Here is an 18,743-nt window from a genome sequence, read left to right on the forward strand (position 1 = left end):
GGTGTGAAACAGCTTTAAAGCTGCTGTTTACTGACACTGCTAACCACTCGAAAGGCCTTTTTGATCAGCACACGCACACAAACACGACAGTTTGCCTGCAAATCTCCATAATCGTATCCAGACAACATGCATGTATGATTTCTTTTTCTGGCTTTGGCCAGGAGCAGCTGTGCTTGTTTCTGGTGAATCCAACAAATAATCCAATTTCATTGCCAATTGACATGAAAGTTTCTTTGTTTTGCATTCTTGCTGTATTATTTGTATTGAGGGCAGTGCATGTTTTTTCTGCAGTTTGAGTAATTGCCTTTTGGATATCCTCCAGTGATAAGCCGACACAGTTGTTCAGATGCTCGATCCATCTCTCGGTCCCAGATCGTAGTGTTTGGATTGTTGTCAAGCTGTAAATGACATCTGCAGCATGAATGTGACTGAATTCAAAGCTGCTTCTCCGTGACCGTGACAGACTCTTTGAAACACGTTTTCCACCCAGAAACTCCCACGACCGCCTGCGTCAATAAGAGACACGGACATCCCGACGCCGCAAAGGTTTCAGAACTCCATCTGTATCTGCCTTCTTCACTCTGTGATGATGAGGAGCAGGACGCTGACGGAGGAGATGAGCCTCATGAGGTATGAGTTCTTAGTAGTGTTTTTTTGGGGCGTGGAGGCCGTGGCGAGTCATAGGAGAGCGGCCATCTGCATCATTTTCATGAGCTGTTTCCTCGGGTAATATCTTCCACGTCACATCTGTGGTTTTCACCCTCCTTTCCAGAATCTGGAGCAGAGCTCCAAATCAGGTCTCCGAAGTGATGTCAGTTGGAGGGTGGGGAGACAAAAAATATTTTCCCAAGCAATTAGAACAACTGGAGTGCATGTAAAGGCATGCCCACTGGGTCTAAAAGGGATCTGTTATATCCATGGAATCATTCCGGATGAAGTTACAGGATTTTGTGTGAAAAAGTTTCCTGTGAAACATCAATGTAGAGATGGATAAAGACACAGGGATGTGATGAAGGAGGGTTAACCCAATAAACCTTAAGCGCTTTACTACATTGTTAAAGCTACACTAATCAATATTTTTTATATGTGAAATGGATCAAAAGACTGCCTGTAATGTGAAAGGTGTTGCTCGTAGTGAAGAACCCACAGAGGACTATCAACCCATCGCTGCAGATCCCTTTAAATTTGTTCTTGAGAAAGGTCCTAATGCGTCAGATTCATGACGTGTTCTTAAAGATGCAGTGTGCAGGATTTGGCAACATCTAGTGGTGAGGTTGCAGATTGCAACCAACTGAAACTACTCCCGTGTGCCAAGCGTGTAGGAGAACTACGGTGTCCGATGCAAAATGTGAAAACTCGAAAACACGAATGGTCCTGTCTAGAGCCAGTGTTTGGTTTGTCCGTTCCAGGCTACTGTAGAAACATGGCAACCGGCTAGATATAAGCGAATCATTCTAAGGCAATGAAAACAGGATTCTTACTTTTAGATGATTATACACTGAAGAAAACATACTTATTAATATTATATTCCATCTCTGCCAATAGATCCACCTAAATGCTACACACTGTCCCTTTAAACCCCAGAATTATTCGTGCATGTGTTCTTATAATGATGAATACCATTGTACCATTGAATACTCATGAATTGAAAGCGCATGCCAGTTGATCATAATTAGGAGGTAAACATCCTGCCAATCGCCATAAAAGGGCAGGACATAGAAATTGAAAAGAAAAGTTGAGAGAATCAAGTCAAGAATGCCCAAACTAAACTAAAAAGGGCAGAGCATCAGACTCCAAACATATTCAGACTGCATCAGATGAAAGCCAAACTGTCATATTTAGTAGCGTCAGTAGTGGATATAAATAACACAAATGACACACAATGATGCATGGGATGCTATTACTCATTCAGTGTTGAAGTATTAGTGGCGTCTTTTTATTTTAAAAGACTATACTGCTTCGTAAAATAATGAAACTAATTATTAAAAAATACTATAAATGATAACAATATTATTGCAATTTAAATCCCATAATATTATACAAATGTAGAATTGAAGGAAACGCAATAACCAATCATTTTGCATGAACATCTCATGAGTGTGCTCTTGAGTGTGAGCGTAGATTCTGTTCAGAACAAATCCCAGAATCTTGTTGAAAACTGCGTAAGTAAGTTTTAAGAAGAAATTTCTTCTTAACAACAGTTGGTGAATGAGGCCCATTTCAGAACCACAACTTTACTGTTTTGGTTCAGTCTCAACACTCATTATTCCTGTTTTAAAGGAGAACTATGCCCATTTTCAAAATTCATACATGTTATTCCTATGGTCTAAGACCGTCCAAAAATATTAGTAAACATGAACAACTCTCTCCCAAATCCAAAAACTAGAGTGCTAAAACTTAAACTGGTGATGTCATAGGGCATATGCTCAGTACCTGAAGTAGAAAAAAAGTGCCAGTATTCCCCTTATTCACATATTGGCATGTGTATCCGCTACTATCAGCAATCTCTTGCTCCTATTTGTTTATTTATCATTATTATTATTATTATTATTATTATTATACTTGGGTTATGCATCTTCTATAGTAGGCCTATATTCCAATAATATTCCAACTGAAACATTATAGGGTTAAGGTGGTGTGTTTGAATATTTACTCAAAGTGTTAATACTTAAAGTGTTTTCCTGTGTTACTTGTAGCCCATAGTATCTCTCTATAATACAGTATATTATAGGATGCCTATAGGCTGGAATCAACACCAGCCAGTCAGACGGGCTTCATTCAGGTTTTAGGAGCAGTGTTATGCAGCAGGATAAAGAGACACATTCTGAATTTCTACAGTGAACAAAAGACATTATAAGAGATATCCGTTTTTGGGGTTCTACCAGAAGAAAATTTTAAGGTTTTTGGCTTAAAATGATGCAATTTTACATAATTTTGGACCATTATTATTATTATTACTATAGATAACTCCAAAAAAGAGAAAACTTACTATGGTTGAATAATTATTATTTTATTTTTTCGCTCAACATTTAATTCTTCTGGAAACGTTTGCCCTGTAAAATCATATTCTGTAAATCAAAACAGCAGATTCAGAAAACTTTTAAATAATAATCCATTCATTATATTTGTTCACAACTGAAAAAAGTTATGACGAATAGTTCACTAATTATTTTACAAAAAGGACACAAAGGACGTATTGTATTGATAAATTACAGCAGCGTTGTTCTCTACGGATTTGTTTGTTTGTTCTTCTATGGGTACATTTTCTATTTCACAACTGAGAATACTCCAATAGAATAGAGCTAATTTTGGTTATAAAAAAGAAAGATTCTCCCATTCATTGTCTATTGAGCAGCTCCAGACTTTATACCTGATAACATCACAGGTTTGAGACTTACTGCTCTGGTTTCTGGCTTTGGAAGAGAGCAGCTCATGTTCACTAATATTGATTGAACTTCATGGACATAACATATTGGAATTATTCATTTAGGTGGTGTTCCCCTTTAAGCAGCAGCAGGCTGCTGTTTTTCAGTAGAATCTCTGATAAACTCACTGTCCACTACCTGCTCAGCACCAAACAGCACACAGACACAGCTAGAGACAAAGCCCCACCTGCTGGCAGCAGAAAAAAGTGTGGTGTTAGTGGTAGTGAGTAACACAGAAACGAATATCTTTGAACTTTAGGATTATTACCACAAATAGGGATCAGACAATAAAGATACGACTTTACACAGGAATAAATGTCTCACACTTTATGATAATCACATGCAGTTTGGGGGCAAGTCATAGTCGAGTCAGCACACTGACACACTGACAGCTGTTGTTGCCTGTTGGGCTGCAGTTTGCCATGTTATGATTTGAGCATATTTTTTATGCTAAATGCAGTACCTGTGAGGGTTTCTGGATAATATTTGTCATTGATTTGTGTTGTTAATTGACTTCCAATAATAAATATATACATACATTTGCATAAAGCAAGCACATTTGCCCAATCCCATGTTGATAAGAGTATTAAATACTTGACAAATCTCCCTTTAAGGTACATCTTGAACGGATAAAAAATGTGTGATTAATCGCGTTAAAATATTTTTAATCGATTGACAGCCCTGCTAGGAAATCACTCTAAAGTTTTGTGATACCTCACGTACCAAAGTGCTGGATAGATGCAGATGTACAGGCTGACTGACACAGCCACCATAAGGTTCCACCATGAACAAAAGACAAAGGTTAACATTAAAGCTAGGGTTGATACTGTTCAAATACATGTTTTGGTATATTTCTCATTACATCCCGACAGCAATCAATAAATCAAATGCTCTGACAAAAAAAACAAAAAACAGACAGGCCTGCCTGGTTACCTACCTGCTAGATTGACAGCTGTGAATACTAACAATAGACATACTTTCATTGGAAAGGAGTTTTTCAGTTGAATCATTTTTTTAAATCTAGTGTACTCTTTCTGGTTTCTCAGCATTACTGACCCGAACTTTAATTATGACCCTGATCCATTCAGGCGGGCCAGGGTTCTGGTATTATGCATGCTGGCTCACTGGAATGGCTGTGACACGCTAAATGGAACGGGACCATAATTATTTCTATCGATTACACCTGTGTTTACCCTGCTATGACATGTCAAAATGGCTGCTGTAAAAAGGGCGGAAGCGGGTGGTAGTGGAAGCTGGATAAAGCAGTGATTTTCCAGCGGTAACAGATGACAAAACATCCATTGTTTTGGTATATACTGTACATATGTTACAAATGTGTTTCAAAGTTAAAAAATATATATATTATTGAGTTAGTCACCTGTTAGTCATTAAATATGTTTTAATATTGTTCAAAGATAAACATACCTTAAAGGAACAGTGCAACATTTTGGTCATCTTGTTTACTGTCCTACAGTCAGAAGATCCTTCAGTCCTACAGAGATCCATGACATATTGAGACAAGACGGGAAGCTGGAATAAGTTAGGTAGTGTTTAGGGACTTGACTACTACGTCACTGTGTGTTATGTTTCTGGGCTCGTTGCAGGACATCAGCAGAGGAGACTAGCGCTCAGGAATCGGAGGTCAAACCAAAAACCCTCTGGTGTTTCCCAATCCTTCACACACCAGTCAAGACCAACCCAACCCGGCACTCAGCAGCACACCGTCTGATGGCATCGCACACCGGAGGACTCTGAGCGGTGAGCACAGCTGACGTGTGAAGCATAGAGGACAGCAGAGCTCAGAGCAGATAACAGAAAGAACCTCCATGTGAGAGCGGGACAGAAAAGAATGATGGGAAAAAGGCCTCTGCTGATAAGGTCTGCAGCTGGATGGATGGAGGCCCCACACACTGGTTAAAGGAGACTTACCACGCTCATTTTCAGGTTCATACTTGTATATTGGGTCTCTACCAGAACATGTTAATAGGCTTTAATGTTCAAAAAACACATTATTTTTCTCATACTGTCTGTCTGAATATACCTGTATTCACCCTCTGTCTGAAACGCTCCGTTTTAGTGCCGGTCTCTTTAAGCACCCCTCCTGAAAGATAAATTTCTCCTTTATAAATACAGGCTCCATAATGACGTGCTGGAGAGTCTTATTTTACAGAAAAATAAGAGTATGTACTGCTCGGCCACTTCTTGAGAAAACAAGATGCCTTGAACAACTGATGTGCTAGTAGAACAGAAATGACTTATAGTGGAACAACTGTGTTTGTCTCAAAATAAAAGTCACAAGGGGGGGGGGGCATCTGCAGAGACCAGATGGGGCCACACAGGAGAGCAACCAAAAAGAAAATACTGCAATAAATGTGGGGGTTTCACAGCCTGTTACAATGTGTACATTTCAATTTTGACGGGCATAGTCTACCAGGGTAATGATCAATGACTACGACGAAATTTAAAGACTCGGTTTGTCAGATTCGATGGCATATATGGTCTTATATAGCCATGATTTCTTTTGTGTGATGTTGTTTTTAATAGTCAAAGATGCCACACTTGGAAAAATGAACAATGTATTATATAATTCACCATCAACTTTGCTTTAAGATGTCTGCTTTGTTTGCTTCTGTGCACACGTTTTTTGTAATTTTGACATTAACTGTGTAATAGACTATGTAAGTCTTCTAGTCTTCTAATCATTCTTTTAACCAAACCAGGCAAAGAAAAAACTGTATCTATAAAAGACACCTGCGGGCTCATGAACTGTGTTCTAAGATTGTAGCTGGTGCAACGGTTCAACACGCCCACGGTTAAGTAAGTTTCCTTATCAGCAAAATAGATCTAATCCCAAAGGTTACTTTGTAGGATTTTCACATTTTAAATGATTAGTTTTTTCTTTCAAAGGCTTTTTTTGCATTATGTCTAACAAATACCTTAATTTTTTTTTATTTATTAAATTATACCGACACATACAAAATATTTTATGCAAAACAACCAAACCAAAAGACATTTATCATGTACTGATGAAGTCCATACAATGCTGCTCTGTAAACGTTAGCCTGACACTTTCAGCAAATTGTAAAATAAAGCCACGCTGACTCTCGGCCCTCCGTGGGACAGGACACCTTTAGGTCAAACCTCATGTCACGTCGAGACATCTTGCAGTGTTCCAGGCGTCGTGCAGCTGCTTATCGCTCAGTGTGTCATGTCTGTGTAGTGTCTTCTCGCTGGCCTGCTCTCAGTACAGAGGTAGCAGATCATACACCACACACTGTGCTCCGGAGAGATCTGGAATCCACTGCTGCTCCGAAAAGGCCTCAGAGCGCAGGAGCCTGTCGGCAGAACGGAGGGGAGATGAAAGTCACATAGAAATAGAGACTGATTGAAACTGTGTGTGTGTTAAACTCATTCTGTCATCCCTTGAAGTCCATTCCCACCAGGAAAAGAAATTATGAAAAGGTAGGTATAATATATAAATTCAGTATGAAAGTTATAGTAAGTCAATATAGTAAAAGATTCAAAGTGAAAAATTATGAGATACTAAATCAAAATGATAAAATTCTAATAAATTATACGAAATACAAATTATAAAATAACTCCTAATTATGAGATAGTGAGTACTTTGATGATGGTAACTTAAATTAATAGTAAGTTTATATTATGAGAGATGAGATATGACGGAGTATCTTGGAATTAGCTCTTCTTTTCAACCGAGTATGTCAAAATCGTACTCTTGTAAATTTGTTTTAACGCCACTAATTTCTTTAATGCATTAATGCAATTTGCGATTTTTAGGTTGTAGCGGGCTCTAGTTTGTCTTGAAGGAGGCTTAATAACGCTCCAAACTTGCGCTAAATTATGGTGAGAAAAAAATTGTCCTTGACCTCTGACCTCCAGATATGTGAATGAAAATGGGTTCTATGGGTACCCACGAGACTCCCCTTTACAGACATGCCCACTTTATGATAACCACATGCAGTTTGGGGCAAGTCATAGTCAAGTCAGCACACTGACACACTGACAGCTGTTGTGGCCTGTTGGGCTGCAGTTTGGCATGTTATGATTTGTGTTAAGGAATTATTCCTTCGGAAAGCCCCCCCTCCTTTCTCTCTGTAATGTATATATTAAAACCATTTGCTGGGTACCTGCAGGTCACTGGTCAGTCTCTAGCTGTGTCTAACTACCCCCGGTACATGTTGAAGGCCTCTGATAATCGACCAGCCTGTTTTCTTGTCTACCTCCCAAGGTTGTGGCAGACATGTGCACACATTCCTGACTCACTGATATCCAGGTGTTGTTTTATAGACAATTACCATGTTTGGGTTATCTTGCCTGTTTGCCTGCAGCAAATAGTCTTCTCTGAGGGGAGGCTCCTCTTGATTGGGTTAGCTGCACACGTGTTGACTTGTATTTGCTGACTCGATTCTTCTTGAATTCAAGACACTAATAAACCTCCAGTGTAGTGTTACTCTGGGCTCCGGTCCACTTTTCAGTCTCCAATTAATTGCTCTAAAAATTCCTCCACAATTTGAGCATACATTTTTTTATGCTAAATGCAGTACCTGTGAGGGTTTCTGGACAATATTTGTCATTGTTTTGTGTTGTTAATTCATTTCCAATAATAAATACATGCGTACATTTGCATAAAGCAGCATATTTGCCCACTCCCATTTTGATATTTTTTGTTATTTTCTTGGCAGGAATGGGCCTCCATATAAACATACAGCACATGCTGCAGTACATAAAGTAATCCAGCAAAATGAGAATTTAAGATGTTTTTCCACAGCTGGAGCGCAATCCGTGCGTCATTTTTTCACAGCGGTTGTTTTTTTGCAGAGCAATCAAAAGTGAGATAAGGGCTAATGAATTTAAAGGGGTCTAAGACTGGTAATCTGTCTTTGGTACATGAACGTGTCAAAAACATTTTGAAAATACTCCATACGAGGAATGGCTTGAATTCAAAGGGTTATTATCAGCAAAGCGTTTTTAAGGTATTCAAATTAAAAGTGCTTATTATGCAGCTGAATGGCGTCCGTCAGTGTTATATTATTATATATTACAGTGTTGGAGGGTTTACTAATACTGATGCATTCATGTGTAGCTGAATTTCAATGTTGCAGATGGAGCTAATTTGAACTATTTTACAACTTTTGTTTTGTAAATTAAGTTAAATTGAAAACAGTGTATCATATTTTATAAAATGTTGATGTGGTATGTAAAATGTAACTGGTAACTAGCTGACGGATAAATGTCGTATAGTAGACGTATTAATGACACGAAATGGAAATAGTAAAGTACAAATTACACCACTGTCAACGGAGGACACGGTGTAATAATTCTGGTAATCCCCTGATAAATAAAATGAGGAAACCAAATCCTTTTTTTTCTCATTGTTGTTGTTATTGTTGCCTCTTACTCTTTTGTGCTGGTTAATTTGAGTCTACTTCTCCTGCTTGTCTTGTACTGTCGTATATTGTATATGTTTGTTTTCATGTTGTTCACTTGTATTGCACTATAAACAAAAAAAAAAGAAAAGAAATTAATTTTGAATATACTTCATCATCAAAATCTACTGGGCCTCGCTCAGCAAGTTAAATGGCAATTAAGGTTTAATCCTAATCATCCTGTAGTTATTCTTCTAATCCCGCTCTTAAACCTAAATTATTACTTGCTCATTCATGCTCCGAGAGGAAGAGGCCTTTTAATTTGGAGATTGCATATTCTGTTCTATAACACCACGCTGAAGACTGCTGTTTTTATTCTTCTTAAGTCTGTATTTGTGAAGCACTTGGTGACATTCTGCTCTTGAGAGGTGCTAAACAAATAAAGTTACTTACTTTCTTACTACTGATGTAAAAAAAAAAACAGTCCATGCAACACTATGGTGTTGTGTAATAAACGTTGGAGTCTGCAGACTATAGTGCCCGGAACAGGACTTTTAGTCTTGTTCCCTTAATTCTTGCACTTTACTTTATTGGCAGTATCTAAATTGAATATAATGTAAATCATTACCAAGGATGAAGTATGCAGCAGCACTGACAGAGAGGATGATGAGGAAGATGGTGCCTACACCCAGATCTCCCATGGCACAGGCATTTGGACAAGCACAGGGGCTCTCCACCCAGATCTGCAGGGGCTCCTCGGTGCCGAAGCTCTGGTCCCGGATGAGAGAAGTGGACTGGTTTGGATTACAGTGGTAGTGCACGACTGTCAGCGGCTTCTCGTCATGAACTGGGACATGAGAAGAAGAAGAAGACAGGCTATCGGGTCAAAATACACACTACAGTGACAAAAATGATCTGTGACATAATGCTCGTGTTTTATAGCTCACCGAAGTACGAGACCGACAGCATCTTCAGGGTGTCGTTGTAGTGGAATTCATTCCCTTCATGTCTCCCATAGCTCATGTAGCGGCTAATGTATCTGTTGAGCTTGTGGTACCTATTCACATGGAAAAATATCACATAACAACAGGGGATTCACCTGACAGCTGAGTAAAGCAGATGGATCGGAACATTTTTCTAAAGATTCAATGCTGAATTCAATAAAAAAAAAAAAAAAACGAGCAGTTGCCGTACTCCCAGACATGTACTGCTCCGTTTTGTATGGCCAGTCTTTTTTGGGGCCCTTTGCAGAAATTCAGCCCATCTCTTCCCCATCCTAACATCCCTCAGACAGACACACAACGTGTAGACAAACATTTTCCAAATAATTCACTGTTTTGAAATAAACTTTTTAATGTGCAAAATGTAAATCAACTACAGTTAGTGAAGAAAACAACTGTTAATACATCAGTATATGAACAGTGTTGTGACAAAAGCACGGAAGTCTTCACATTTTCAGTTTGGGTGTTTGGGTGCCCCCTGGTGGCCTTGAAACTAATTGCACAAATCAATATGACAAATTGTTCAGCAAGTCTTGTTAGACTTGATCATATACTGTATATACATGCATATGTATATGTTATATATATATGTATATATAACTTAACGGACTTAACTCAACAATAATTTGTGCAATAATTCAACTGTGCAATACTGCATTACTGTACATTTTAAGAAATACTCAATTTAATTCTTATTTATACCATTCTCTCATTTATATTTAACACACTTCATAGAACCCACTTCTCAGCATTTTTGTATTTACTTATAAACATGTTGTATTGTATTGCCTTATTTGCACTGTGGTTATATGTTATACATTGCATGTCTTAATGCAAATATTTGCACATATTGCATAATTCTCATTTCTTATTTTTAATTTCATTACTTACTTATATTTCTTTATATATATTGTGTTTATACTGTAGCAATATGTACAATATTGTAGCATTATGTACATAATTTACATGTTACTCCTTTATTTCTATCTTCTTACATTTCGTTATGTTTATATAAGAGCATCTGTAACGCCCCAAAATATGATAAGTTTATAAAATACAATGCTTTGTTAAAGGGGACATATAATGAAAAACTCACTTTGTCAGTGCTTGTGCAAATAGAGTTGGGTATCTGGAGTATCTACCAACCCACAAACTGTGAAATAACCCAGTCAGTTTTTTTGTGGCTGCCTTGATCAGAAAAACAACTCCCCTTCCTACAGTATGTCACATGCAGGCTCATTAGAATATACCGCCCACAGCTTGAGAACTACCTTTGCAAAGGTGCACCATATTTTTCTCGCAAGCCAATCAGAGCAGACTGGACTTTTTTTTCTTAAAGAGACAGGTGATAAAACGGAGCGTTTCAGACAGAGGATGAATACAGGTATATTCAGACACTATGAGAACAATAATGTGTTTTTTGAACATTGAAGCATTTACACATGTTCTAGAAACCCAATATACAAGTATGAACCTGGAAATGAGCATGATGTTCCCTTAAAAGCTTAGACCAGCTGTTCTCAAACGTTGTGCTTCAGAGCTGATAACACTTCTGTACATTACTTAAGTTTTGAATGCAGGACTTTGGAGTATTTTACGAGTGGTATTGGTACTTCTAATTGAGTGAAGGATCTGAATACTTCCACCACTGACCAAAAGCAGAGGCATAGATACAAGTCACATTCATCTAATGTCGAAAAACTCAACCTTATAAATAAAAAAAACAAAACTTGACTTTAACATCAACTTCACTTTGTTTTTAAGTAGAAATTGCAACAATAAAGCATATTCACAGTCAGAACTGCTGGTTTAAACAGCTCAACATGTCTATTATTAACATATCCAATCAGAACGGAGAGTTTACATACATTGACCACCAGCCAGTCAGTGTTCTAAATCAGTATATTCACAATCAGAGGTAATGTTGGAAACATGCTTCCAAAAAAACATTTCTGTTGATTAATGTCAACACGTTGTGATCGACAAGAAACCGAGACAAAAACAGTAGCTAGATACAAAAAGCTATTTTAGAGTCATTTAGCCATTAAAAGATAAACATTCTGTCTTCCAAAGCCAGCAATGAACTGATCCTATACTACTGTGTGTATCCAAAGCCTGATGTATCTTAGTCCTCTACATTTGGTGAGAACTGAGTGTCAAGATGCAGCTGTGACCTTGTATGTATTCAATTGTGAAGTGGATGAAGTAGTGTGGAATAACCTTCATTTCTTATTGTATAGCAATCGTAGTGAGTGAGTGGAAGGGGTCAAAGTTACAATGCCTACAGTTACAGAGATGGACAGGGGTAAAAGTACATACTTTGCTTCAATGAAAAGGCTGAAAAAGTCAGAATAACTACATGGTCATATAGTGTGAATATACCTGATGATGAGACATGCAGCGACGTTGGTACAGTCAGTTCCCATCTGGTCCTCTGGCTGTGAGAAGGGCTGGCAGGGACTGAAGGACATGAGGATCTCTTCACTGACTGGCATGTTCTCTGCTGACACGGGCTTCAGACGGCCCAGGAAACCCTCTGCATCTCCCATAGCGTTCAGGTTTATCACCCCGCTCCCATCCTTCATGATGCATTTGCAGTTGTTGACTTTGAAGCAGCCCGACTTCTTAGCAGAGTTGGGATGAGCGGAGAGAGATGAGGAAAACGAGGTGTTGAAACAGACTAAGAGAGTGAGAAAGACAGTTGGAAGGCTCATGGTGACGGTGTGCACCAGTGCACATGATGGGGACAAGTTGCGTGTTGTTAGGTAACTAAAGAGCAGCTGACAGCATGGTGATGGTGGGAAAGTAATTAGAATAAAGGTGATTGCCATTCCAGGCATTCCCAAGGCCCACTGTGCTCAGATCAGTGTCTTTCCAAATGCAGCAAAACACAGGCAGCAGACAGGGTGTATGTCTGTGGATTAGAATACTGGAAAAACCTGATGCACTTGAGTTTTGCAAATATAATTTTGCAGTGCTTTGAGAACCACAAACGCAAGCCCATTCAGATGTCAGAAAACATGGAGATATAAAAACCCAAACTATCTATATATAAGTAGGGGAAGTGGAGGAAAGTATTTGGGTGAACTGATCCTTTAAATTATGAGAATTATCTTCAATCCAAATTCGTCTAGACAAGCAGCTTTGCAATTCAGAGACAACAATAGACGTCTGCAAGTTGGGATGAGTAGTGATGCTGTGTCATTGTTTGAATCCATTGTATTCATTTCTAAATCTACCTTTTCACTCATTATTTTCTCATATTGCAGTCATCGGTTGCTGGCTAACTTAGCTATGACCACACACAAATAAAACAAATGTGTAGTCTTTCTAAATTACACATTTTCACAGTTATATTTCAACAGTTTTACAACAAACTTAGACATTCTTGACTTGAAAATTCACCTTTTTTTTGGTCCACCGGAAGGGACGGAACTTTGCCTCTCTATGAGTCTGCATGTGACATAGGAAGGGGAGCCAAATCTGAATGGCTTGTTGAATCATGTTTTCTGATCTAGAGAGCCCAACAAATGACTGGGTCGTCTTATTTCACATTTCACACAGTGGGTTGGTAGGCACTCCCGATACCCAAATGTATGCGCACAAGCACTTAAAAAAGGTTGTCTAGAAGGTAACCCACAAATTGCTAAATCTGATCTGAAATCTGCAAAATCTCGCATGAGACCTGCTAGCCAACAACTTATCCTAACCTTAATTATTTGAGATCAATACTTAACCTTAATTATTTGAGGTCAATGCCTTAACCATCTCGTAAGAGTTTCCCTAACTCGTAGGTTCCCTTGTAGACACAACCCTGAAAAGGTGAGTTTATCAAGCTACGTCCCCTTTAATTTACTAGTGACAGCCACACAAACTGGTCAGAGCTACTTGGTAATTATAAAGTTACAATGATTTTGAAGTGATCATTAATATCAAATACTGCTGCTAGTTTTCTCCACTTCTACACCAAACAAAGAAGACTAGAGATGGGCGTATGATACAGACACTATCACTCCGGTGAAATCACCGTTTCAAATTGTTTAACAAACAAGCATTTAGTTAAAACAGGGAGCCCAGTGGATGCAGGGCCTAAACTACTACAATAAGGTACACTGAGGTTTTGGGTCTGCAAAAAACATATTTTATGTAAGGTTTTTGGATAATGCATTCATTCCTTTCACTTTAAAGTATTACATATTTATTAACACAGGCTTGACTACTCCAAATAAAAAGACCCCAAAGATTCATCTGCCCATCACTAAAACAGTAAGGAAACAAACACTAGCTGGAATTATATGAGACTTCCACTTCCAATATATAATCTTAACACCTCAGCAGGTTCCTTGTTTCTTCTGCTTCCTGGTTTCATAACAAGCTTCATCGACATGAATGAGGTCGGAGAAAACTGCATTCATCATTATCGATCATATTTGCTTCATGGCTATACATGACTGGTTCAAGTGTGACTGAAGTGTACGTGATGATGTTTGTGGATAATAATACTACACAGACAATTCTTATCTTTTACAGATTTTTATTTTGTCAATAGAAAGACTGGGTAGGGAGGGGGATAGGGAAGGGAATGCCGACTTAACTTTGTAAACAGATCTGATAAATGGTATCTAATTTGTGTGACTTGTACATGTTTTGTATCTGTTATTTTTGTGGGAAAAAATCTTTGAAAATCAATAAAACATATTTACAGAAAAAGAAAAACTCTGACTGCAAATTTGCAGATGGAGTGGAGGAGGTCTTTCCGCTAAAGATCTCAAGAAAATATTTTCGAACTCTTTCGAAGAAAAATTAATGTAAATGATCACAAAAACTAGGATAGCTACATGACAGCTGTGCAAAGAAACTGACGTTACATCATTCGAAGGAGCCATCATAAGTCATTAATTGGAACTTTTTATCTAAAGTGACAGGTTTAGTTTAATTAACATCCCCAGTGTGCTCAGTGCCGAACAGCCAAATCAAAATAATGGCTCAATCAGAATTATTTCAGTGCATGTAAACAGTCACTGATTGTGAGGGAACACTCAGGTCATATCAAGTCTCAGTCTTTTGGTAAGCAGTTGAAAATGCATCAGCAAAACATCAGCTCAACAAATATCATCATCGACTGGAGAACCAAAGTGGAAAAGTTTAAGTCCCAAACAGGCTCAGGCAGCTCAGTGAGGGGCTGTGTTACTATAAGCCAAGATAGCTGGTTCTCTCACCTTGTAGAACTTCCTCAGGTTCTCCTTCTGTGTCTGGTTGATTACAGTCCTTGGGAGGTACGCAATGACGTTTGTGGATAAAAATACTACACAGACGATTCTTGTCTTTAACACAGATTTTATTTTGTCAATAGAAAAAGCCTTTAAGCTTTGACTGCAAATTTGCGGATGGAGTAGAGGAGATCTTTCCTCTGCTGTTTCTTGGTCCGCAGACTCTCCTCATGCTTGTTGAGCCGGCGGCGCAGAGCTCTGGTCTTCTTGGGTCTCAGATCCAGGGGCTTGTACTTCTTACCCTGAAACAAATTAAATTAACTTTCAGTAAAGCTTAAAAAATATATTTTGTCAGAATGAAAAGTGACAGACAGGAAAGGGTTAATCTGAAACTGTTAAGGTCTAGAAAGGTTGGACATTTGGCTTAAGTCGACATTAGGTCGTCATTTATCAAATAAGCAGCCCATCTGTTTTACCTAAGATATTTTAGGGAGATTCACCTAAATCTAGGGCGGTGCAACTAATTGACTTCCAATTACGATTTTTGCTTCCAACAACTATGAAAACAAGGTAATCTACATAAACAAACGTGGACCCCCGTCTCATTTACCATGCTTTATGGGTGTGGCTTTTTTGCCATCATCACTATTCATATCTATACAACTAATGTGCTTATGATGAAATTGTTTACAAGGGCACAAAGTTCTTCATAGTTAGTCTCTTAATTCTGTTCTCAAAGTGCACTCAATCGACAAATTTAAAATTTAGGCTACAATTTTCTTTCTAAATACATGATGTTTACAAAGTCAACGAGTAATCTCAATATCGACCAAAAGAATCGGGATTTTGATTTTTGCCATAAATCAAGCAGCCCTACTACTACCCATCTTTAAGTCCCATAACCAGAAATATACAAATGTGCCCTTGTGGCCATTTTCTGAATGGTGTCTTCAAACCCCTTTGAAAAAAATTAATGGAAATGATCACAAAAACCACGATAGTGACATGACAGCTGTGCAGAGAAACTGATGTTACATCATTTGAAGGAGCCATTAGAAGTCATTAGTTGGATCTTTTTTCTAAAGTGACAGGTTTGTGCAGCAGTTTAATTAACATCCCCAGTCTGCTCAGTGCCTAACAGCCAAATCAAAATAATGTCTCAATCAGAATTATTTCAGTGCATGTGAACAGTCACTGATTATGAGGGAACACTCAGGTCATCTCAAGTCTCAGTCTTTTGGTAAGCAGTTGAAAATGCATCAGCAAAACATCAGCTCAACAAGTATCATCTTTGACTAGAGAACCAGAGTGGAAAAGCTGGAGGCCCAAACAGGCTCAGGCAGCTCAGTGAGGGGCTGTGTTACTACAATCCAAGATAGCTGGTTGCTCTCACCTTGTAGAACTTCCTCAGGTTCTCCTTCTGTGTCTGGTTGATTACAGTCAGGACTCTGGCGATGGATTTGCGAACAACGCGGCTGCAATGAAAAAACACCACAAAGTCAGACAGTTTTTACACAGCAGGTTTTGATTTACTGGTAAAATAGTCTCAATGAATAAATGTTAAAACCACCATGAAATAAAATACTGCACAAGATGACTGTTCTACACTGAGTGGTTAACCTGCTCATGTGTAACTCCCCACTGACTCAAAGGACTTAAACATTATAAAATACTGCAATTTGTACTGTTTTCTTCCGTATTCTGTGGCGGCAGTGTGGATTTCGGAGAATCCAAACCTATATGTTACAACGGTTTATTGAACCCGACACATGTTACATTAGTAACCCAATATAGTTCTGAATATTATATTAACATTTGTAAATCTTTAATCTGATCACGGTGCAGGGTGTTCAGCCTCTGACTACTACACTAAGCCAGACTACGGTTCTCTATACAGACTAAAGGCAGTACCTGTATGTACCACGACCATATAGCCAGGGACAATCGTGTTAAAAACAGGGCAACCCGGTCCACTAGTGAACCACTGCACTGGGTGGCTGCTTGATCATTTTCATACACCAGGTTAACTTGTATGTCCATGTATCTGTTTTAATGTTTTTTTTATTTTTTCCCACTCACAATGTTGTTTGGTTACAATTACCCAGAAGTCTTTATAGATATTTAAATCAATATCCTCCTCACAAACACTAATCATACACTTCCACGCAACACAACAGCCAAATCAATGTTTCAATCAGAATTATTTCAGTGCATGTAAAAACAGTCACTGATTATGAGGAACACTCTGGTCATCTCAAGTCTCAGTCTTTTGGTAAGCAGTTGAAAATGCATCAGCAAAACATCAGCTCAACAAGTATCATCTTCGACTAGAGGACCAAAGTGGAAAAGCTGAAGTCCCAAACAGGCTCAGGAAGCTCAGTGAGGGGCTGTGTTAAAAAATAATAATAATTTGAAGACACTTTTTTAACTCAGTTCCCAGGAGGGTATATATATATATATATATATATATATATATATAGTCCTAATTGTTATCACTATTAAGTAGTCATATTATTTCTTTATATTAATCTTGTCTCTAGGTGGAGGCTTCAGATAAGCCCAGTGGGTGTTTTTGCCTCTTCCTGCACTGTTTATTATTTATTTTTTATGTTGGTCTTAAATTGTGCGAAATAAATGAACTTACATCTTGGAGAGCTTGGAGGCTGCTCCACCGGTCACCTTAGCCACACGGAGCTGGGACAACTCATTTTTCAGGTCGTCCAGCTGCTTGAGCAGCTCTTCCTTCTTCTTGCCCCGCAGATCTCTTGCCTTGATCTTGGCCTGGACCACGACAGAAGAAGAAACATGTGTATAAGTGACAGCAGCGCATTGATCTCAGGTAGTAGCTCCTCAACGTGGCTCGATGTGGTTAAAAGACCCAATCACATTATTCTTTCACATCATTATGTCTGTTTGTCCCAACATAGACAATCCAAGCCGTCTGCTACTAATATGTACGAAGACGCACTGACTGTATGTGATCTGTTAATGTTATATATCAGATTTAGCCATCATGCTATCAGCAGCAGCCATGTTGCCATTAGCTCCCTGCTAGCAGCTCCGTCGATCTGATCCAGCGCTCCGTAATATAACATCTTATTACATTAAACTAGCAGTCTACTCATCAACTCATGCATGAACAGCTACCCAAGAAGCTTATGTATGCGTCTGACACACATTTAGCGGTGTTTAGTTGAGATAAACGTGATTAAATGATAGTTAAAGTGAGAGTCTGGAGCTGCTCACCATCTCTCTTCTCGATGCCTGTTGGAAAGGCCGGACGCACCGCGTGTTCAGAGGAAGTAGCTTCCGGAGAACTGCTTCTTCTTCGTCGTTTTAAATGTGTGACTGTGACATCATGCGAACAGCGCCACCGACAGGCGGAGCGGGGAAATGCAGAAACAACGCAAATGTGAAAAAAGGGTTTAACTTTTTTTTTTTTTTACAATTCCTGAGGAATTTAAGTTATTCCTAAAGGTAAATTAAAGGAAACAGCATATACAGAGCATTCAGAAGGTAGTCACACTCCTTCATCTGGTCCACATTTTGATATGTTGCAGCCTTATAAGATAAAATAAGATAAGATGAACCTTTATTAATCCCCGGAGGGAAATTCAGGTGTCAAAGCAGCAACTTCAGCAAACAGAGTGAAACAAAGGAGAGGTAAAGGTATACAAAAATTATAAAAACAATAATAGAGATATAAAAGATACAGAGTGA

At 38.6% G+C, this 18,743-nt stretch overlaps 2 protein-coding genes across 2 annotated transcripts; both read right to left on the reverse strand.

Annotated features, from left to right (window-relative positions):
• Positions 1-6,353: 6,353 nt before the first annotated feature.
• Positions 6,354-14,984, reverse strand: LOC141768942 (uncharacterized). The gene is made up of 4 exons (XM_074637480.1): positions 12,196-14,984; positions 9,760-9,869; positions 9,441-9,659; positions 6,354-6,760 (listed from the first exon to the last, which is right to left on the reverse strand). The coding sequence occupies exons 1-4, from the start codon at positions 12,651-12,653 to the stop codon at positions 6,624-6,626; spliced, it is 924 nt and encodes a 307-aa protein (XP_074493581.1). The 5' UTR covers positions 12,654-14,984; the 3' UTR covers positions 6,354-6,623.
• Positions 14,985-15,130: 146 nt separating this feature from the next.
• On the reverse strand, positions 15,131-18,426 carry rpl35 (ribosomal protein L35). The gene is made up of 4 exons (XM_074637481.1): positions 18,270-18,426; positions 17,668-17,804; positions 16,417-16,498; positions 15,131-15,325 (listed from the first exon to the last, which is right to left on the reverse strand). The coding sequence occupies exons 1-4, from the start codon at positions 18,270-18,272 to the stop codon at positions 15,176-15,178; spliced, it is 372 nt and encodes a 123-aa protein (XP_074493582.1). The 5' UTR covers positions 18,273-18,426; the 3' UTR covers positions 15,131-15,175.
• Between the last annotated feature and the right edge of the window lie 317 nt (positions 18,427-18,743).

The sequence above is a fragment of the Sebastes fasciatus genome, chromosome 6 (assembly GCF_043250625.1).
Source record: "Sebastes fasciatus isolate fSebFas1 chromosome 6, fSebFas1.pri, whole genome shotgun sequence".
NCBI classification, from domain to species: Eukaryota; Metazoa; Chordata; class Actinopteri; order Perciformes; family Sebastidae; genus Sebastes; species Sebastes fasciatus.